Genomic DNA, 23,324 nt, shown 5'->3' with positions numbered 1-23,324 from the left:
GGACAAAGGTAGATGAAATTAGAAATATATTTTAAAAATAAATAACATAGTCACATAGTTTCAAAATTTAAAAAAGGACTGTTCTAGGTCCTGCTCTGGGTGATGGAAATAGCAGTAAAATAGAAATAACAATATGAAAGGTAATAATAACTACCAGCATTTATTGGTATACAGTAGTCTCCTTCCCACACTTGCCCTCTACCAACAAGTTCCCCTCCCCGCAGAAACCAATATTATTACTTTCTTGTGCATCTTGTCATAGATACTTTATGCCTGATAAGCAGATTTATAGATCTATCATAGATCAGTGATCTCTTTCTTTTTTACAAATGGTATCTTTACTATACAAACTGTTCTGTACGTTGCTTTAGTCACTTAACAATCCATTGGACAGCTTTCTTTTCTTCAATAGTATATTGAGAGTTTACTTATTCTTTGTAATTGCTTTGTAGTATTCCATTTATTTATTTCCATTGTTTTTTTTTTTTTTTGGAAGGAAGATCAGCCCTGAGCTAACATCTGCCAATCCTCCTCTTTTCGCTGAGGAAGACTGGCCCTGGGCTAACATCCGTGCCCATCTTCCTCCACTTTATATGGGACGCCACCACAGCATGGCTTGACAAGCAGTGCGTCAGTGTCCACCTGAGATCTGAACCCCGGGCTGCCGCAGCAGAGCGCACACACTTAACCGCTATGCCACCGGGCCGGCCCCCATTTATTTATTTTTTAGTTTTATTTTTTTGCTGGGAAAGATTTGCCCTGAGCTAGCATCTGTTGCCAGTCTTCCTCTTTTTTTTTTCCCCTCCCCAAAGCCCCAGTACATAGTTGTATTTTCTACTAGTTCTTCTAGTCCTTCTAGTTCTTCTGTGTGAGCTGCTGCCACACCACGACTACTGACAGACGAGTGGTGTGCTTCCTTGCCCAGGAACCAAACCCAGGCTGCTGAAGCAGAGCGCCCCAGACTTTAACCACTAGGCCATCATGGCTGGCTCCATAGTATTCCATTTAATGGATTACCATAATTTATTTAACCAGTCCCTATTCCAGTTCTTTGCTGTTACATAAAGTGCTGCAGTGAATAAATTTGTACCTATGTCATTTTGTACTTGTACAGAATATCTGTAGGATAAGTTCCTTGAAGTGGAATTGCTGAGTCAGTGCATTTGCATTTGTAATTTTGGTAGATATAGATCAATGGAGTACAATCATAATTACCTTGGGAACTTTTTCATTTTCTTATGTCTGTCCTCCCCAAAGCCTGGGAGGTTTTTTAGTTTTTGTTTTTCTATGGATCTGCGATGGGGCTTGGGTATCCTTATTTTTTAAAGTTCCTAGGGCGATTCTTATATTTACCCCAAAAGAAGAGAGGGGCTGGACCTTTGTAAAATGGAATGTGGGACAAAAATGCGTATCTAATTTGAAACAAAAGAACATGGGCTAACTGTGGGGCTCAGAAGGCACCGTGTTGCCAGTTTATGTAGAAGCATGCCATTGGCTGCTTTAATCTGCATGTCCAGGTTCCTGCTATCCCTGGCATCTTCCCCTCCCATGATATTATGAGATATCTAAGCATTGCAAAATGAATATGTTGATCTTGCAGGTACTGCTTAAGGGATGCAATAGAAGCCATGATTATCACAGTTGGATTGGGAAATGCTTGGTATGTCACCTAGGGAATGAGTATGTGAAAATACAGGATCTTGTACAGCCTGTGGAAATGGAGAAGACTGCATAGCACTTAACCTGTTCCCTGGGTTAGGCTGAACCAAATGGGGAATATAACTGCTTAGAAATAACTTAAAACACACCAAAACATTGAAGACTTATTCTGTTCTAGGTTCTGGGCTAGGTGGTGAAGACAGTAATAGGGAAATAACAATCACAGTTGTAAAATGACTTCTAACACTTACTGGGCACTAAGTATGTGCTAGGCATTATGCTGAGAGTTTTACAAGTATTTTCTCATTGAATCCTAACCCTAGGAACTAATGGGGACACTTACATTCCCATTTTACAGTTGAGAAAAGTGAGTTTGAGATGTTAAGTAAGTAACTTGCTGAAGGTCACACATTTATCTACTTCATAAAATTGTTTGGAGGTTAACAAAGTACTTAGAACAGTCCCTGGTACGTGATAAATGTTCAGTGCATACTAGCTGTGATTATTATTACTGAAGCACAGAGGAAATACCAGTTATACCTTGGTAGGGCATACCTCACAGAAGAAAAATATAAATAGGGTTTTTCCTGGAAAAGAAAGGTATTCCAGGTAGAAGAAACAATAGTAAAGGGATTGGTGGCCTGGTTTAACTGCTGCATAGGGTGCTTGGCGGTAAAATTGTAGAAGAGGCTGAGAGATGAAAGAAGACTTCATGGGGGTGAGGGGGAGCTATTGAGCTATCTTGAAAGGATGGACATAACTCGTTTTTAGTAGGCAGAGGGAGTCGGGAACATTTCAAAGATACAGCATTTAAAAAGGCATAGAAGCGGTGTTGCAGTTATCTACTACTGTGTAGTAAACTAAAACTCAGTGGCTTAAAACAATTACTATTTTATTTGCTCATAGTTCTTCAGTCAGACATTTGGGCTGGGCTTAGCTGGATAGTTCTGGTCTCACCTGGGGTCATTCATGTGGCTGCAGTCATCTGGTGGCGCCACTGGGCCTAAGTAGTCTAAGATGACTTCTCTCATATGCCTGGCTTTGATGATGGCTGTTGGCTGGGCTTCTTCACACGGCAGCAGAAGAGTTCCAGGAGAACCATAGAAGCTGCCAAGGGCTCTTAAGGCCTAGGCATGGAAGTCACACAGTGTTGCTTCCACCCACATTCTGTTGGCCAGAACAAGTCACACACCAGCATAGATGCAATGGGAGGAGAAATAGACTCCATCTCTTGATGGAAGGACCTGCAAGGAATTTGTGGCTTTTTTTTTGTTTTTTTTTCCAATCTACAGCAAATGGAAAAGGGCAGGATGAGTTTTGGATGTGTTACTTAGCCCTTTTGGCCTTTTCTTTAGCCTAAGTAGCATTTCCTCCAAAGTTAATTGTACAAAGTCCTTTAATCACCTTTATTACCCAGCCCTGACCTCTTTCTCTGTTTCTCCTAGAATGAAGATGAAATATAAATTAAAACAAAAAACAGAGACGCTTTCCCAAGAACTAATTGAATTTTGAAAACTCTGAATTATAAAACAATTTTTTAAAAGAACATGTAGTTTACTTACTTTTGAATATTCTCATGAACTTGAACTTGAATAAAAGTCGTATAGAGAACTCCTCCAAGTCCTAACTTTAATAATAGACCAGGATTATATGCTATTACCACATCATTTGTTAGCATTTAATTAAATATCTTGGTGTTAAAATTTTTTAAGCATTTTAATGTGCAACCATTTAAAATCTTGACCATAGTATTAATTTCCTAGGTAAATTCTTTTATTCATATTCTGTACAGGTAGACATCTACAGCCACCTACCTTTTAGAGTGATCTGAAATCCTGAGGTGTAGGAGATTCTGAATTAATGATATTTTTGTCTCTTTATTGAACTAACTTTTACCAGTATTCAGCAGAAACAAATGTGATTTCCTCTGAGTTATATTTGTTTATAATCCTCTGTGGTTTTCTTTTTAATTCCACTTTCCATTCTAAAAGAGTTCTTAGCTTTTGTTCATTAATCGTGAGAAACAGTTGTGCAACATCCCTTGACATTAACTTGAACATCTAAAATTAGTCCTGCTACAATCAGTGGTTGGGAACAAGGTTTCAGTAGTTTGTGGCATGTATTAAGTAGACATTGCAAGGTTGGAAGGAACTCCCTAGAAATAAGTAAGTGACTTGTGTCATGTGTGTGTGCATGTACCTATGTATATATACAGTTGAAAGTCTCTTTTTATTAAGCAGATGAACAAATTACATCTGTTACTACAAATGCATCATAAGCATCTTTGTTTATGCACTATGCTGTTTAATCGTTTCAGAAGAAAAATGTTTATTGAAAACCTTAGAATGGATTTTTCTGCATGTTTCTTTTGTGGTTTTTGTTTTTTAAAGGAATAATTGTATTATATATACTATATTTCAAGTAAATGATTTTTTTTTCTCTTCAGAGTTTATAGAAACCTTTGACAAAAATGACATCCTGGTTGTATGAATGTCTTTGTGAAGCTGAACTTGCACAGTATTATCCTCATTTTACTGCCATTGGCCTCCAGAAAATAGATGAATTAGCCACGGTTACAATGAAGGACTACTCCAAATTGGGAGTCCACGACATGAATGACCGCAAACGTCTCTTCCGACTTATCAGAATCATTCAAATGATGCAGGAAGAAGACAAAGCAGCCAGTAGCCCAGAACATCCTCTCCAGACAAGCAGCCTGTATAGCAAGCCTCGGGAATCCAGACCTGGCCCTCGGAGGCAACTGCATTTTGATTCTCCTGCTGACAACAAAGACAGAACAACCAGCAACTATGGGTTTGAAATGTGCAATTTATCAGATTTTTCTGCAAATGAACAGAAGTCTAGTTACCTAAAAGTGCTGGAACACATGCTACCAGAGGATTTCCAGTACCAAACAGAAACAAGAATTCTGAATGCCATAGCTGCTGATTCCTATGTTCAAACAGAAACTAACACTTCACTCTCTGCATTAAATCACTTTTCTCCAAGACTGGGGGATTGTGATAGTCCCATTATTCAAAGACTCTCTCATGTTTCAGGGTATAACTATGGAATCCCTCATTCTTGTATCAGGTAATAATTTCTTTTTATCTTTTTTTTTTGGAGAGATGGTAGCCTCAGGCAAGGGCAGGCCTCTCCACAACCAGAGGAGGGCAACTACTCTTTATTTACAGAAAATGATAGTGAACATCTTCTGCATTGATAATAGAAATACCTTGATAGGGGAAAATTAATCAGGAGTTGGGACTTTCCAGATGGGGGAAAGATGATATTGTTCGTGTACATCTAGGAACTGCTACTTGCCATGATCTGCTATTATTCCTGTAGCAGACCTATTCTATTATTTATTATAGTGTAACATGATACATCTAGTGCATCCATGAAGGTAAAATAGTTAACTAGCCTTCTGCAGTGGGAAAAGAATTACACAATCCACAGGATTTTTTTTAAGGCTATCAAATTCACTTCAACCAACCAGGAAATGTAAAGCTTAGTTAAAAACAAAGAGCATGTTGTTGAATTAAGTAGGTCTTTGGAGCAGTTAATTTATTTGCACACATTGAAATATGGTCCTGATTTTGAGTGCTTTCTACAATTCCACCTGTGGAAGAACAGATGATTTTGGTGATTGCAAAGAGTAAGACACTTTTGATGGAGTTTATAGAGTTTGAGAGTCAGGGTGACAATAAGTGATTTTCACCTAGTGCTTCAGGTTAGAATTTGAAATATCAAGTAATCCCTAATACTAACATTGGTATAATAGAAAATAGTTTTAAAAATAACTATTGCTGGGGCTGGCCCAGTGGCATAGTGGTTAAGTTCGGCACACTCTGCTTTGGCAGCCTGGGTTCACAGGTTTGGATCCTGGGCACAGACCTATGCACTGCTCATCAAGCCGTGCTGTGGCGGTGACCCACATACAAAATAGAGGAAGATTGGCAAAGATGTTGGCTCAGGGACATTCTTTCTCAAGTGAAAAGAGGAAGATTGGCAACAAGTGTTAGCTCAGGCCAATCTTCCTCACCAAAAAAATAAAATAACTGTTGCTTGTTTTGTTATTTTAGAAGTTATAGACAGTAAGTTATGGAGCAACAAAATACATTCTTAAGCCACATTTCTTTTTTTAAAAAGGCTATTATACATACCTTAAAACAAGGTATTTACATCTAGTCCTATATTGGCTAAGGTTTCAGAGGATCTGATAACCAACCACTTCTTTTATTCCAAAAAAAACAGAAGACTCAATTTTAAAAGTAAAAGTATCTTTAGTAGTTTGAAATACATAAGTGAATTTTATAGTGTTTCTGTAAACTGTTTTTTTTGGTTTGGTTTAGCAGAGCACAGAGCCTTTAGTACTGTTTTCTTCTTTTAATTGTGAGAGGCTAGATTGTTCCATGACCATCAAAGCCAGGATTGTTGCTGTCCTATTGGTTAGTCAGTGGTGAAAGAACAAATATCTTCTTTAATATTACAGTTTTTTATTGAAAAACACATAAAAATCTAAATTGGAATTATTTATAAATAGAATAAAGATACCACTTTGCATTATTTATGTGGATAGAATGGATATTTTAGTTTAAATATTGCTATTTCATTTAATGGCAGATGTTAAGTACCACTTCTGCTAGACTCGATTCTGGAGACTCTTAGGGGGCAATGTGAGTGGACAGACAGACAACCAACCATATGGTGAGATAAGTGCTCTTACAGAGGTTTATAAGTGACAAACGCAGAGCAAAAGCTGTTCAATTGAGCTTTCTCACCTTTTATATCATTATTATCTCACTCTTCCCATTCTTTATTATATTAGAGAAATGTAAGTAAGAAAGCACATTTTCCACAATAATCCTCAATATTGTCTTCTCACCCAAACCCTAAGTAGAAATCAGGGTTTGAGAAACTCCCTCATCAACTTAAGGTTTGCTGTTAGGGAGTCATCCTATCCAAAAAGCATTCTCTTTGGATGCTTCAAATCAGGTAAGTTCAAAATAAATTGCTGGCGTCAGAATTTTAATAAAGTCTGAAGCATTTAGAGAACTGGTTGCCCTGACTTATTTAACATCTTGAATAGATCTAACTCCAGCTGTCTTAACTCTTTGCATGTCAGACAGATATAGTCTATTTCTTCTAGAGAAGATTAGGCATTAAAACTAAAGCCTGTTAGGAGAAGGACATTCATTCCTTTTTGCCCCTTGAACTTGAAACCTGCAGTCCTTTGTCCATATGACCCATCCTAGAGTCCCTGTCAATTTTGAAAAGGACATTTTCTGTCCTCTTTGATTAGCTTCATAAGATTAAGTTATTAATACTCATCAACAACTAGAGATTTTGACACAAGGCTGTTGTTAAAATGATGCATTAAAAATTTGTTTTTTCTTGTAAAAAATTGAACATAGGCAAAAAAAGAGAGAATGGAACAATGAACCCCCATATGCCCATCATCCACTTTTAATGATTGTCAAGATTTTGCCACACTTAACCTCAAATGGTACATTTTTAAAAGTTTTCTGTATGTTAAGAAAACAAAACATGCTTCCAAAGCCTTGAGTAGTCCTTTACACATTATATTAGAAATTTTATTTGCTACTTTTTACTAATTTAGATCCTGGCAAAAAATAATTTTCCAGTCAGTTGGAGGGCTCAGAAAATTGAAATTGATATGAAACAATTATATAGTGAAGTATCCTGTGTAAAATCTATCGTTAAAGCCTTTATAGGGGCTATTAATCAAATTCTAAAGTGTAAAGGAAGGGAATAATTTGTCTTGCTAAGACATTCTTAGCAAATGGACCAAAGGCATTGATCCTGGTAAAACACCTACTTTGAAGAATCCTGTTTTCTTTTTACCTAGCTTAAGAGGAATTTCTATATAGGTAAATAGCCAGTTCTTAGATATACACATATATGCCACCATTAGGCTCAGCAAATAAACCTGATGAATTTTGTATCCCTAACCCAAGGAATATTGCCTCAGATGTTCTGTATGTTAAGGCTGATGAGTTCACTAAGTCAGAGACAGAGAAGAAATGCATCTGAATAGAAGAGTGAATTAGTGATGGACAGCACCAGTCATAAAATTTTCCTGGGAAGAAGGAATATATGATTGTGTTCTAACAAACAAATACATATCAGGGTGGGCAAAAAGAGGAAGTAAGAGAAGAAGGCAAATGGAGAGACAGAATATACCTGAGAGGAACATGGGAAAAGTACATTGAAACCTACCACCTGATTCAAGGTATTTAGTAAACCCAGGTAGGATTAAAAAAAGAAATTAGATTGAATGGTCAAGAAAACAATAAATGTACAAGAATAATTAGATTGAAAGGAAGCAGGAGATATGGGTTTGGGTCCTATAAAGGCCTTGGACGCAGCATATTATGTTAGATTTTGAGGATTAACCAGCATGAGGTTGGGGAACTTAAAGAAAGAGCATCTGTCATCCATCATTAGAAGGCTTTTGGAAGACCAAATCTGGAAGCCAAACACACAAGTCTTGGAGCTAAAGCAACTCTGAGGAGTTCGGGGTTTATTTTTATTTGTTGGCAGAACAAAGGGTGGGGTGGTGTAGGGAGGGAGATAGAAGTAATTGGGAGGATTTAGCTAATAAAAGAACTTTCTCAATGTCAACAACTTTAATATGTAACTTTATATTTCACCTAATATATAACAAAGTGCACTGATACTTTGACCTTTTAAGTAGCCTTATCCTATTATTAAAAATTAAAGCCCACTTATAAACATGTATCAGACAGAACACCTCGGAGAAAGAAAATCCTTGGACTGAGATGGAGAAAATCAGAGTTTGTGTTCGAAAACGCCCTCTAGGTGTGAGGGAGGTACGTCGTGGAGAAATTAATATTATTACTGTAGAAGACAAAGAAACTCTACTTGTTCATGAGAAGAAAGAAGCGGTTGACCTCACACAATATATTCTGCAGGTATGATGCTTTCCTTTTGTATTTGGAAGTAATATTATCAAGTGTGTCAATTTTTTGCTTTTTGTTTGAGTGGCAGCATACAAATTCTAAAATCTAGTTTCTGATTTGGGTGTAGGCATTCATTCCTAATATGACATTGCATTAAATCATTGATACCCTGGGCCTTCATTTTTTAAAAAATATGATGCAATGGGGGATACAAAAACATAATTTCGCCACTCTAGTGCAGTAGAGTTGCATCATATATTCACTTAAGACGCTTTACATGAATTTAATTATACATATTCAGCAAAAAAAAAGGGGGAATGAGAGGATAAAAAGAATTTAAGTAGTGAATTGGTGGTAGACAGGACCAGTCATTGAGTGTATGCCCCAGAGTGACTGAGATGGTCACAGTCGATCTCAATTCTTGCCTGTCTCTTACAGTATGAACTTTTCACTCTGCTGAGTGTGAGTCCGTAGTTTAATGATGAAGGATATATTTTTGAGCAACAAGGCCCCAGATTACCAGCCAACTACCTATTTTGATTCTCAACTGTCTTTGGGCTTAGACTTAATTTGGAAATTGGGTTCTTGAGCAGGCCACTTTGTCCAGGGTAGATTGCAGTGGGTAAATATAATGCAGGGATATGGTTTCACATTGTTCACTCCCTGCCAGAATGATCACAGAGTCCAAGGAGAAAGGGTTTGGTATTGAAAGGAACTTATTCCAAGCTGACAGATACCCTTGCAATAACTCTTCAGTCTCACATGGAAGCAGCAAATTCCATAGAAGGAAGATACTGTAATTTAGGTACTCCTAAAATTGTGAAGCAATTGTGTATAATCTAAAATGGGATAATCCACCAGATGTTAAGATTTGAGAATTCAGAGTTTCTCTTACTCTGAATCTGCCTCCCTAAATGTTCGTATTATATTCATTCTGTTCTCTCTCTCTCGACTCAAAACCCAGTGACTGGTAGAGAGAAAAAAAAAATGGTGAGTTAATCTGGTGTTCTAGAAATTCCTCTTAGTCGGATGAGATCTCTCTCTACTGGAATAAATCCCTTAATACTGAAGTCAAATTGTTAACACTTCCCCCCTTTTTTACACTTGCATTGTTCTTTTTCTTTGGTTACCAAAATTGGGTTTCACAGTGACATTTGACGTAATCCACTGTGTCTTTCTTTGGGCACTAAATTACTAGGCCACTGTATAACCAACCCAATCACTTTAACAGCCTTATCGATTGCTGATCAATGCACAGTCTATTAGGTCTAGGTGGGAGGTATTTATTTTGAAGATGGTCCAAATGACCAATTAGGTGTAATGCTATCCAGTTCTCTGACTACTTATAGCCATAGTAATAGCCCCATCCAATCACCATCTACCCAAGACTGCGTTAATGATGCTTCTGTCACAGTAATTCCCTCAAGGAGGCATCATCTTATCTTTTGTCTTTTTCCATTATCCCAAAACACAATAACTACTTCTTTGTCATTACCATTGGTCAATACTTATTGAATACCCATAGTTTCCAGAGCACTTTCTCCGCTGTTTGAACTTTGGACCTTTGCTCTCATAGGTCAAAGTCCTTACCTATCAATGCTATACTATAAAAGCGTTGGGAGGGCTTTTTCCTTTCCTAAGTAGGAAGAAGAAAAGAGAGGTTCATAGTAAACTTAGAAAATAAATATTGATCCTAGATTCTTTGGGTTTTTGTTTTTTTGTGTGTGAAGAAGATCAGCCCTGAGCTAACATCCATGCTAATCCTCCTCTTTTTGCTGAGGAAGACCGGCTCTGAGCTAACATCTATTGCCAATCCTCCTCCTTTTTTTTTTCCCCCCAAAGCCCCAGTAGATAGTTGTATGTCATAGTTGCACATCCTTCTAGTTGCTGTATGTGGGACACGGCCTCAGCATGACTGGAGAAGCGGTGTGTCAGTGCACGCCTAGGATCTGAACCTGGGCCACCAGTAGCGGAGCGCGCGCACTTAACCGCTAAGCCACGGGGCTGGCCCCAGGTTTTATTTTTAAACTTATTCAGGAATTCAAACAGTAGGTTTATGTATCCATTTAATTATCTTCTTTTGTTACTTAGTATACACTAAGATATCACATACATAGTAGTGTGCTATCCTGCTTACCATTAAATTTTATAATATCAATATAATAAGTGGAAAAACAGGGAAGGAAATCTGTATATGTTTCATTACAATTTCTTAAATAAAAAAATACATATAGAAAAAAAGATGGTAATGAAATATATCAAAAAGTCAACAGTGACTATCTCTGAGTAGTAAGATTTACAGATAATTTGATTTTCTTCTCTTTTGTTCTCCAAATATTCTACAATCAGCTGTGTTACTTTTATATAAAAAGTAAAAAATTTTGAATAGGATAGATTTACCTATTTCAAAATCAAAAGATACAAAAGGATGTACAATGAAAAGTATCCCTGATTCTGTTTCCTCCTTGAAGGCACCCACTGTTAACTGTTCTAAGTGTATCTTTCCAGAGATATTCTATAAATACATATTACTTTTATAATCTGAAAAAAACTTATTTAAAAAATAAACTATGGAACACTGATCATATCAAGGCTAAAGTGAGTGTTAATCCAACCTCATCGATAGAGTGTGATGAAATGAAAGGATATGTGATGCAAAGGACTTTATGAGTTGTAATAATAATCTTGCATGTTCACATGTCTTTCATGAAAGATACTTACAAAACTACTGGAAAAATCAATACCTAAATCCTATTGAAGAAAAGATACTAATTCCTTTAATCAATAAGTGCTTTTTAAGGTGTTTACGCAGGAGCTAACGTTATTCAGGAGCTCTTATAGAAGGAGAGGAAGAATAGCCGTGTACTCAATGAAATAAAAGAAAAACAAAAAAACGTATTCTTATATTTACTTCTGTTATTTTTTCTTATTTTCCTGAAAAATGCCAAATACATGTATTTTTTTACTTTTGAGTTCTTACTTAACTGTAAAAACCTATGGTAATATTTGAGCAGTGAGTGGATTTGTCTCCTTGCTTAAAGACCAGTTATAACTTAGATATAAATCGTGTTCATTAAAACCAGATTTTAGAAATATATTTTACTCTTCATTATTTCCGTTTTCAAGCTTAATCAAAAGTTTAATGAACCCCCAGTATACCTATCACCCAGCTTCAACAGTTATAAACATTTTACGGTTCTTAAAATCATATCACATTTTTCAAAGCACTAGAAGTTCACAGATTTCTTTATCATGCTGCACAGATTCATTATTTTCTCACCTAACTTCTAGAGATTTTTTTTAAACTGATAAATTTGACTTTGTGGCCGTAATTTCTTCTCAGATGACCTAACAAATTTCCATTCTAATGTAATAGTACACGAAACTGAATTGAACCTGGGGTAGAGTGACCTACAATAAATTGACCCAAGTCTACTTTTCTGGATTTGCCCATACAGTTTTTCCTTAGCTGGGTATTTAGAGCAGGCCCAAAAGTTAGCAGAGGATAGAACCTCATCTCACGTTCATTGTGTTTGGACTCAGTGACTCTCAGCCATTATGATGCTACAATCAGGCTTAAAATTACTAGGATTTCTACTCAGATACAACGTGAACATGAAAGCCTCTAAATTATGCAAATAATATGGCTGCTGAACTAATGCTTTCTAGACCCAATTTAATGGGGTCTCCTATATCTCCTCTTCCAGATTACCATGGTTTTTCACTTGGGGGTCGTCTTACTCCCTTCGTTCCCCAGCTCCCCCGCATCCAATCATTTGCCAAATTTCTCATGTGTCCATCTCCTCTTTATTTCCATTGTCATCATCTAATTTAGACCTTTCTTACCTCACCACTGAATTACTAGTGTCCCTGTTCCCAATCCATTCACAGTGTGAAGCCAGATTAATCTTCCAATAAAACGGCTCAGATCATCCCTCTCTTTTGCAAAGTTTTTTATTGTCTTCCCACTGTTTACTGAATTGAATGTAAGCATTCCAACCCTGCCTTAAGGCTGGTGTTCCAAGACCCCTACAACATAGTCCTAACTCATTATTCTAGCCTGCTGTTTTACTTTTCTACCTACCAAGATCCTGTATTTCAACCACATTGAATTCTCCCTGTTCCCTAAACATTCCTTGTGCTTTCCTGCTTTGACTCTTTGCTCGTGTTTCTCCCGTGCCTGGAATACCTTCCCTGCCTCCATCTCTACCTCTCAAATTCCTCTTCTTTCCTCCGTGGTCCATTCTCAGTACAGTCTTTTTCATAATGTCTTTCTCAGTCAGAGGGAGTATGTTTTTCCTTTGAATTCCACATGTACTTTCTCTCTCAAGTTTTTTCTACCTTATAGTCATTTGTATACTTGTCTAGATTAACATCTTTAGGTGGTGGGATGGGGTAATGGTAAGGTAATGTCTGTATTTGTGGGCCTCTTGAAGTGCCTACTGCAATATACATGCTAGCAGCTGAGCAGTAAATGTTTACAGAATTAAAAGTTAAGCTATGTAACCTATAGAATAGAGGTCTTCCTCTAGAATTCCCCCAAAATTTCAAATATGCTGGCCCTACCTGGGCTATGAGGATAATCTCCATTGAATTCAGTTCCTTTCCTGGACCTAAGGAGGATTGCCTCATTCTTGTACTCATCAATTTACTTCACTTAAGAGAGAACAAAAATTGTGTGCCTTAGTTTTTACATTATAAGAACGTCTGCAGAGATCTCAAGTAAAAGAAGGCCCTGTCATTTGACAATTATTGATTGCTTGTTTATCTGTAAGTTTGTGATGGTCAGTTACTATTAGTTAAAAATGTACTTGTGCCTTTATCATGTGTTTACTAGAATAGTGGTGAAGAAAATCCAGAAAATATCTCTTTCTATAACAAATTTCTTTTTCAGCATGTTTTTTATTTTGATGAAGTCTTTGGTGAAGCGTGCACCAATCGAGATGTTTACATGAAGACTACTCACCCACTCATTCAGCATATTTTCAATGGGTACGATAGTAATTATTTGCTTCTCTCGTTTTTTATTTTCTATTTTCCATAAATCATATTTCTTTATAAATATCACTTATGCTTTTCAATTCTTTTGAATTAAACAGGAATTTATGTTTTGATCTAATGAATTTAAATTAGACTCTTCTGAAAAATTCAGTGTCTCTATTTATAGGATTTACCAAGCATTTGGAAATCTTCAGCAAAATTTCCTTTACACTGGTGATATTGATTCTCTGTGCTTAGTGGAAAAATATAAGCTGTCAACAATATAATTTCATCAAAGTCCTCAGAATAAAAAAGTTTAAGTGGTTGTAGTTAGTTTGGAAATTTTTTTTTTTTTAATTTTTTGTTTATTGCAGTAACATTGGTTTATAACAAGTTTGAACTTTTAATGATAGGAGTTATGTATCCTGGCTATAGTTCTGTTAATTTTTTCACTGGGTGCTCCATTGGATAAGTGACTATCACTTATCCACTTTTTTTAGATGTATTTTTTAAATTTTGAAATAATTATTCACACTTAATAAACATTAAATGGGACAGAAAAGGTACTAAGGCTTCTGTTATATATTTAAAATGTTGGTGTGTATGGGTAGAAAATGCTAAACAGCCTGCTAGAGTTGCTGATTCCAGAGTATTTTGACTATTTTTTTAAAATAACTTTTATAATTTTTTTAAAAATTGAAGTGTAAGTTAGTGTAATAAGATGCACAGATCTTAAGAAGTATTCAGGTTTGGGGGCTGGCCCCATGGCCTAGTGGTTAAGTTCAGCGTGCTCTGCTTTGGCAGCCTGGGTTCAGTTCCCAGGCATGGACCTACACCACTTGTCTGCAGCTGTGCCATGGTGGCGACCTACATACAAAATAGAGGAAGATGGGCACAGATGTTAGTTCAGGGTGAATCTTCCTCAGCACAGAAAAACAGAAGTATTCAAGTTTGATGAGTTATGATAGTTATATATATCCAAGTAACCAATACCTGGAACAAGATAAAAGAACATTTCCATCACCCCAGAAAGTTCTCGTGTCCTTTTTTAGTTAATCCCCCACCAGCACCCCCAGGTCTTATAAAACCACTTACTTGCTTTCTGTCACTGTAAATTAGTTTTGCCTGTTCTAGAATGTCATAGAAATAGAATCATTACAATATATATCCTTTCATGCGTGGCTTCTTTTGCTTAGCATAAAGTTTTTTGATATTAGTACGTGTTGTTTCATGTGTCCATGGTTTTTACTGCTTAGTAATATTCCCTTCTATGAATTGACCACAATTTGTTTATCCATTCTCCTGTTGATGGACATTTAGATGGATTCCAAATTTTTTACTGTTATGAATAAGCTGTACGAACATTCTTATGCAAGTTTTTTTGTGGACATGTTTTCATTTATCTTGGATAAACTAGAAATAGAATTGCTGGGTCATAGGATAGATGTATGTTTATAAGAAAGTGTTAAACAGTTTTCCATGCGCTATTTTATACTCCCAACAGCACTGTATGAGAATTGCAGTTCTGCATCCTCACCATATTTGGTATTGTCAGTCTTTTTTATTTTACCCAATCTAATGGGTATGGAACTATATCTCTTTGTGTTTTTAATTTGCATTTCCTTAATGCCTAATGATACTTTGCATCTTTTCATGTGCTTGTTGGCCGTTCAGATATCTTCATTTGCCCATTTTTTGTGTTGTCTTTTTATTGTTGCTTTGTAGAAGTTATTTAATTTTTTTATTATTTTTATGAGCAGGTTAAAAAAATGAAATATCTTTCAGGTTCAGTTTCTTATGCATCAAATCTAGGGTATGCTTTTTGAGAGAGCAAGTTTCTAAAATAAGTTAGAATTGGAATGTTGAGACATTACCAATAAAAAATAAGAGAGTTGCAAATTAAGTGCAGCTTAACTGTAAATTCTGTACAGTGTAATAAGAGATTCTTTATGCCCGTATTTGTTGTTTTTTTTGAAAAAAACTAATTACTAAAATGTTCAGAAGATAAGGTAGATATTATTCTTTACTCTCATTCTGCTAGATCTTCTTTGGTGTGTTCAGATTTTCCTCCTGTATGGGCCGGCCCCGTGGCTTAGCGGTTAAGTGCGCGCGCTCCGCTGCTGGCGGCCCGGGTTCGGATCCCGGGCGCTCACCGACGCACCACTTCTCCGGCCACGCTGAGGCCGTGTCCCACATACAGCAACTAGAAGGATGTGCAGCTGAGACATACAACTACCTACTGGGGCTTTTGGGGGGAAAATAAAATAAATAAATAAAATCTTTAAAAAAAATTAAAAATAAAAAAATAAAAGATTTTCCTCCTGTAATCTTTTCCCTGACTGTGCCACTGCCAGTGTATTCAAGTGCCCACACTGCTGGGAGCCATGGTTAAAAGACAAGGAGTAGGGGCCGGCCCTGTGGGTTGGCGGTTGGGTGCACGCGCTCTGCTACTGGCGGCCCGGGTTCGGATCCTGGGCGCGCACTGACGCACCTCTTCTCCGGCCATGCTGAGGCCGCGTCCCACATACAGCAACTAGAAGGATGTGCAGCTATGACATACAGCTATCTACTGGGGCTTTGGGGGGAAAAAAAAAGGAGGAGGATTGGCAATAGATGTTAGCTCAGAGCCGGTCTTCCTCAGCAAAAAGAGGAGGATTAGCATGGATGTTAGCTCAGGGCTGATGTTCCTCACACAAAAAAAAAAAGAAAAAAAAAAGGAGTAACTAGTTGGTCTCTGCTCTAAGCAGCTTAAATCTGATTAGCTCCCATCTCTTGAGTCTCACACTTCCACAGTTCCTTTGCTCTTATCATATCACTCTTTGGTTTCTATCTGGCTTCAGGTCCCTTTCTGTGTTTTTGTCTCTCTGCCCACCATCAGCCTCCCCGTACCCCTGTGTCCCTACATAGACGTTTTTTCTTGCTGCAAGCAGCTACTTTTATTATTAATCCATGTGATTCCTCTTCAAGAGTCTGCAATAGCTACTTACTACCTAACATTATGTTCACTCTCTATTTAGTACTACATAGTTGGGCCCCACAATACTCCCATAATCTTGGCTGGCCTCCACCTCTCCTCTCCACCTTTTTTTTTTTTTTTTTTTTTTTTTTTTTTGTGAGGAGATCAGCCCTGAGCTAACATCCGCCAATCCTCCTCTTTTTTCGCTGAGGAAGACGGCCCTGGGCTAACATCGGTGCCTATCTTCCTCCACTTTATATGGGACGCCGCCACAGCATGGCTTACCAAGCAGTGTGTCGGTGCGCGCCCGGGATCCGAACCAGCGAACCCCGGGCCGCCGCAGCAGAGCGCGCGCACTTAACCGCTTGCGCCACCGGGCCGGCCCCCCTCTCCACCTTTTATTCTGCAGTTCTTCATACTGATACGGAGTGTGTGCACACACACATACCCACATGCAAGAATAGTGATTCTCACTTAGAATCATAGGACATCAGGGCTAGAAAGGATCTTAGAAATCAAGTAACACAGTAGTTTATTGGTGAAAGTGAGAACTGAGGCCCTGAGAGAAGCTCTGTTGTGAGTCCTTCCTCAAATATTTTTCTTACATTGATTGTCACTTCTGTCTAAACTTCCTTAATATTCAAATGAGTGGTCACTACCCTCCTGTTTATCGTATGATCTTCTGTTATTTATTGTATTTAATTCTCTATTACTTCTTTCACCAAACTTATCTTTTACAATTAACACAGAATCTTCTCTGGGATCCTCTAAAGCACCTAGCATGGAGTCCTTGTTTCCTTATCTTCCAGAGTTGTCTTATGGTTTTACCAGTTCCATAAAAAATTCCTTGAAGAAAACTCATGTACTGCTGTGAGAATGTTTTTCGTCATCTTATGTTTTTATCATGTAAAGCCCTCCTCTCCTAAAATGATTGTATTTTTTTTGTTTGTTTTTTGTGAGGAAGTTCAGCCCTGGGCTAACATCTGATGCCAGTCCTCTGCGTTTTGCCAACGAAGATTGGCAGTGGGCTAACATCTGTGCCCATCTTCCTCTAAACTTTATATGGGATGCCGCCACAGCATGGCTTGACAAGTGGTGCATTGGTGCGCACCCAGGATCTGAACCTGCAAACCCCGGGCTGCCGAAGCGGAGCACACGTGCTTAACTGCTACGCCACTGAGTCGGCCCCTTAAAGGATTGTATGTTTATAGCTGCATTTTGTCAAGGATTCTTTTCCTACCCGAATTTTGTCATTAAAAATCCATGTGTAAATTAACATTTCTCTTACTATGTATGAGTGATACAAATGATTCTTCCCCCAGAGGCAATGCCACTTGCTTTGCATATGGACAGACAGGTGCTGGAAAGACCTACACCATGATAGGAACTCATCAGAACCCAGGACTATATGCTCTGGCTGCCAAAGATATCTTCAGGCAACTAGAAGTATCCCAGCCAAGAAGGCATCTCTTTGTGTGGATCAGCTTCTATGAAATTTACTGTGGACAGCTTTATGACCTCCTAAACGGGAGAAAAAGGTACTGGATATGAGTGGAAACTGTTAATCTGTTTATCATTGTTTTACGCTGGAGTCCCACTGAATCATGGGATTTAATGAGACGCGTTGGTACATTAATGCCCTTTTGTGAAATGATAGTCTCCTAAATCAGATGCGTATTTTTTAAACTGTCAATTCAGCTAGAGAAAAATGTAAATTAGCCTTCTATTGGTATTTTTTTAAGTGATCAATATCCTAATGTTTATCAAAAGACTGTTTCTTTTATTTTGGTCTATGAAAAATGTCATAATTTCAGGAAGTCAGAAAACCAACATGTACTTAAATCCCTTTTGACCTGTTATTACACTGAAAGAAGGATAAATAATGTTTCCCACTTTCTCTTGTTTTTCCTGTCAGTAATCTTAGGGTACATTTAACGATAGTTTCCTGAAATCAGTAAAAAGAAAAGAATCTCTCTTCACATTAGACTTTTAACCCTTAGAAGGCTTAAACTATTGCCCTTGTAAGATAATACAGTATTTTAGAAATGTATTCAGTAACTCTGATTTTAAATCCCTATTGCATTTTTCTGGCATAAAGTTTTGTTTAGGTTGATACAGATGACATTAATTGAGTAAGAGGCAATGAAGTTGTGAAGGTATCAACTGACTGGGAGAATAGGATGGAGAGAGGGAGTAGGGGAGGTGGAAGGATAAAAGGTTGTCATAACAGAATTAACCAGACTTGAGACATGTTGAGAGCAGCTACATTAGATGGAGAGGAGTGAGTTGAGGCTGAGCTTGGTGGAAGGCTAGGGAAACTAAATCAGTGAAAGAGACTAGCCCCCAGCAAAGGCATCCCTAAGGATCTGTCCAAAAGGACATGCAAGTTCCACATGCTCCAGGCAAGCACTAAAATAGGGGTGAGAGTGGAGGCGTAGCCCAGTTCTGTAGGGAGAGTGTGATAGGGCCGGCCCCCATCGTAGAGGGGCACTGGAGTATTGAGTAGCGTAACTGGAGAGGCCACCGTCCTGTGGACTGTTCCAAAAGAAGGGCACCTTCAGAAATGCCACCATTCAGAGAATGTTCAGTTGTGACTCAACTGCCAAATAAAGGAGGGTGCTGCTCTGGAGTTGCCTTGGGGAAGAGTTGCCTTTCTTTTTTGCCCTGTCTGTGTTGGTTTTGAAGCCTCAAGTTAGCTCAATCACAGCTTCTCTTCCAAGCCCCAACACCCTTATTAGGAGCCCTTTCCAGTCAGAATGCCCGCTTCCTTTAAAGGACAGTTGGCATGAGAACAAAAGCCACTGTTGTTCCGTGTGTGTGGTTTGTGTGTTTGTGTGAAGGGACAGTCAGGATATCCAGCTGTTTGTGAGTGCAGTTCTTTAATGAATGACCCAGATATATTGCCCTGTATATTTGCATTCTTTAATTGTAGCCAAGGGGATGGGAACATGCTAACTCCTGGTTTTGAAGCTTCCCTGGGCTCACTAGGGAAGACCCATACTTACTCTGCATGTGTGTCTTGGGCTGTGGGTTTTTTGGTATTTTAATGTCTCTGACTAATTGGCTAATATCTCTTTGTTTCCTACCTTCTGGGACTTCTGAAGTGTCCTGGTCCACTGATGGCACCCTTTCTTATTTGTTTAGAGTTGTAATGATTTGTCTGTTTTTTTTTTCGCTTGAGGAAGATTAGCCCTGAGTTAACGTCCGTGCCAGTCTTTCTCTATTTTGTATGTGGGTCACAGCCACAGCCTGGCTGATGAGTGGTATAGGTCTGTGCCTGGGCTCCAAACCCATGAACCTGGGCTGCTGAAGCAGAGCATGCCAAACTTAACCACTAGGCCATGGGGCCTGCCTCTGTTGTTTTTTTTAATAAAATATAATTTTTGTAATAATAATGGGGCTTTGACAAAGGTAGATAGAATTATTTACGTTCAGTCCACCTCTTAAACTAGAAACCAAAGTTTAAGGATCTTCAAATTAACTCTTAAAAGTAGAGAATAAATTGTTTTTGTACCCTTGCTTTAAAAGTGATAGAAATATACTGCTTGCTTATAGGACTGAAAATTCTATCAGTACATTTTGGGCTATCCATTAAGAATCTTTCTGGGGTGAGCTCAGGGCATAAGGCATGGGAAGTATGTGCAGGAGGGACATGAAGGCTCTGAAAACTAGATTCTTCTTTTATTCCAGAAGCCTAACTGTTCCAATAGAGTTGTTTACTGAAAGATCATAGGCATTGGTGAGGCTATTTTCCCCCAATCCTTCTGTAAAAATTTGGAAACTTGGGGTGAAGCATAGACTGAGAAAAAAATTTTTTTTGAGAGAATCAGGTCGTTTTTTGGCTATGAAGTAGAATTCCATTTTAAACCTTAATCAGTGTCTTATTAAGGGAGAAAAATAATTAGAGTGTTTGATAGATTCAGTATATGCCCCTTGATGTATCTGGTTTAATGATGATGGTAGACCATAACCATTCATTATCTTGTACGCAGGCCTGAGGCATCCAGTTGCAGCACCATCCTTGCTCCCTTAGAAGATAGATCAAGACTCTTTAGGTTGCAAGTAAAATAAAATCCCACTTATACTCACTTAAGCATTTAGGGAGGTCATTATCTCATATAACTAGAAAGCCTAGAGGACAGTCAGACCTTAGGGTCTTTTTACTTCAGCCGCTCAGGATGTTATAAGGGCACAGTTTCTATCAAGGACTACCCTTGAACCCTGAGGGTGGGGTCAGGAGGTGTGAGAGTGGGCAGGGAGAATGCACATTAATCTCACCCAAACAGCAAAACTGCTACTTAATGGAGGAGTGGTGGAATGATTTCTGGGGAGGCAAGAACAAAGTTTATTACAGCAGCTCTGCCACACCAACCATGTTCTTGCATCTGCAGGCTCTTCGCAAGAGAAGATAGCAAGCATGTGGTACAGATAGTGGGTCTGCAAGAGCTTCAGGTGGATGGTGTGGAGCTTCTCTTAGAGGTAACCCTTCCTTACTACTCCACTGTAAGTACAGGGAAAGAATTCATTTTGCTATCAAGCAAGTATGATGGACTCAGATTTAGGCAAAGGGCAATGACAAGCACACCACTTCACATTTATAAAGTGTGAGTCCTCCTCTGAGAGAATAGCTCCTTTCCCTACAAGGTTATAGTCTCAATAGCGTGGTAGTGGGAGGTAGGGCATGTAGGAGAACCTAATGCGTGAGCGGATAGTCTTGGCCAATTTCAAAGGCTGCTAATGGATATTTCTGTGGTGGTGGGCTCTGGGAAAAGCTACTGGAGAGAAATATCCTTATTTTAAATAAAAATTTTAATAGGTAATACTTTCACATGGGTTCAAAATTCAGAAGGTACAATGAAAATATCCCTTTCATTCCCTTTTCCTGAGGCAACTAATTTTCAGACAATTTTTTGTGTATCTTTCCAAAGGTATTTTAAAATCTGCTTCTTTTATTAAAAGTTATCTTTTTATTATAACCAAAGTAACACTTGCTCATTATTAAATCTAAACATTACAAAAATATGTAAGAAGATAGAAAAATAAAGCCCCCTCTAACTTATTGTACACTGTTCCCCATTCTCCACTGAGATATCCACTGTTAACAGTTTAGAATATTTATATATAAATATAAATATTTTTTCCTGTTCTGGGCATTTATTAACTTCGGTCCAAATATATTTCTGGTGAACTTTCCTTTAATGCAGTAGTTCTCAAACCTGGCTTTACATTAGATCATTAGGGGGCTTTTTTTCCTTACTTAAAAAAAAATAGTTTAACCTTTTTTATTGTGAAAAATATCACTATACAGAAAAATGCATAAAACCTAAATATGTACAGTATAAAGAATTAACAAGCGCCCTCATAATCAACTACCCATGTTAAGAAATAGGACATTGCAGCACCCCTCAAGTCCCCTGCACAACCTCCCAATCACACTCCCCTATTATCTTGACTTTTATGCTGATCACTTTCTTGTTCTTTGTTACAGTTTTACCACCTATGTATTCATCCATAAACCATGTAGCTTAGTTTTTCTTGTTTTTTGACTTTGTATGAATAGAATCACCCTGTATATATATTCTTTTGTATCTTGCTTCTTTTGCTCAACAGTTCCATCTATATTTTTCCATATGGCTATAGGTTTGTTAATTTTTATTTGCTGTATAATATTCAATCATATGAATATACTACAATTTAACTGTTATACTGTTAATGGACAATGGTGTTGTTTCTATTTTGGGGCTATTCTGAACAATGCAGCTGTGAGTGTCATTATACATGTATTTCAGGACGCAGTATATGAGTTCTCTAGGATATATTTGTATATATAGTTGTGAAATGATTGTGTCAGAGGACATGCATATCTTCCACTTACTAGATAATGCCAACTGTTTTCCAAAGTGATATAGACTCCCACAAGCAGTGTATGAGCAATCCCATTACTCATCCTCACCATCACTTTATTGATTTTTGAATTTTTGCCAGTATGGAGGTGTTTTTTTTTTTTTTGTGAGGAAGATCAGCCCTGAGCTAACATCCACACTAATGCTCCTCTTTTTGCTGAGGAAGACCGGCTCTGAGCTAACATCTATTGCCAATCCTCCTTTTTTTTCCCCAAAGCCCCAGTAGATAGTTGTATGTCATAGTTGCACATCCTTCTAGTTGCTGTATGTGGGACGCAGCCTCAGCATGGCCGGAGAAGTGGTGCGTTGGTGCGCGCCCGGGATCTGAACCCCGGGCTGCCAGTAGCGGAGCGCGCTAACTTAACCACTAACCCACGGGGCCGGCCCGGAGGTGTTTAGTTATATCTCGTTGTGGTTTTACTTTGCATTTCGCTGGTTGAGAGTGAAATTGAATAGCTTTTCATAGTTTTATCTTTTGAATTTCCTCTTTCGGGAATGCCAGTTCGGGTCTTTTCCTTATTTTTGGATTTCTGTCTTTCTTACTGATTTATATATTCTGGATATGAATCTTTTGTCAGTTATTTGTGTCTTAAGCTGTCGTCTCATTCTGTGGCTTGTCTTTCTAGTTTCATCATAATGTCTTTCAATGCTTGCTTGAGTTCCCCTGAAGCGGATTAAATCAGAATCTCTCGGGTGAGGCCTAGATGCAGGTATTATTATTATTTTAAATTGACATATAGTTCACATACCATAAAATTCACCTCTTTAAAGTGTACACTTCAGTGGTTTTTTAATATAATTTTCTTGTTAAGATACAATCCATATGCCATATTATTCACCTTTTTAAAATGTACAAATCAGTGATTTTTTTTAGTATTT

At 37.9% G+C, this 23,324-nt stretch overlaps 1 protein-coding gene across 3 annotated transcripts in view; it reads left to right on the top strand.

Moving 5' to 3' along the window:
• Nucleotides 1-23,324, top strand: part of KIF24 (kinesin family member 24) — a 67,156-nt gene that overhangs the window by 16,579 nt on the left and 27,253 nt on the right. For 2 of the 3 annotated variants that reach the window (XM_058565973.1, XM_058565972.1), the window contains exons 2-6: nt 4,106-4,752; nt 8,429-8,618; nt 13,501-13,598; nt 17,865-18,080; nt 20,934-21,021. In XM_058565973.1, coding sequence (XP_058421956.1) covers nt 4,130-4,752; nt 8,429-8,618; nt 13,501-13,598; nt 17,865-18,080; nt 20,934-21,021 — 1,215 coding nt within the window. In that variant the 5' untranslated portion in view covers nt 4,106-4,129. The remainder of the gene's footprint in view (nt 1-4,105; nt 4,753-8,428; nt 8,619-13,500; nt 13,599-17,864; nt 18,081-20,933; nt 21,022-23,324) is intronic. The other variant, XM_058565971.1, reaches the window with a different exon arrangement.

The sequence above is a fragment of the Diceros bicornis genome, chromosome 22, assembly GCF_020826845.1.
Source record: "Diceros bicornis minor isolate mBicDic1 chromosome 22, mDicBic1.mat.cur, whole genome shotgun sequence".
In the NCBI taxonomy this organism is placed as follows: domain Eukaryota; kingdom Metazoa; phylum Chordata; class Mammalia; order Perissodactyla; family Rhinocerotidae; genus Diceros; species Diceros bicornis.
This window is presented reverse-complemented; position numbering and strand designations above follow the sequence as displayed.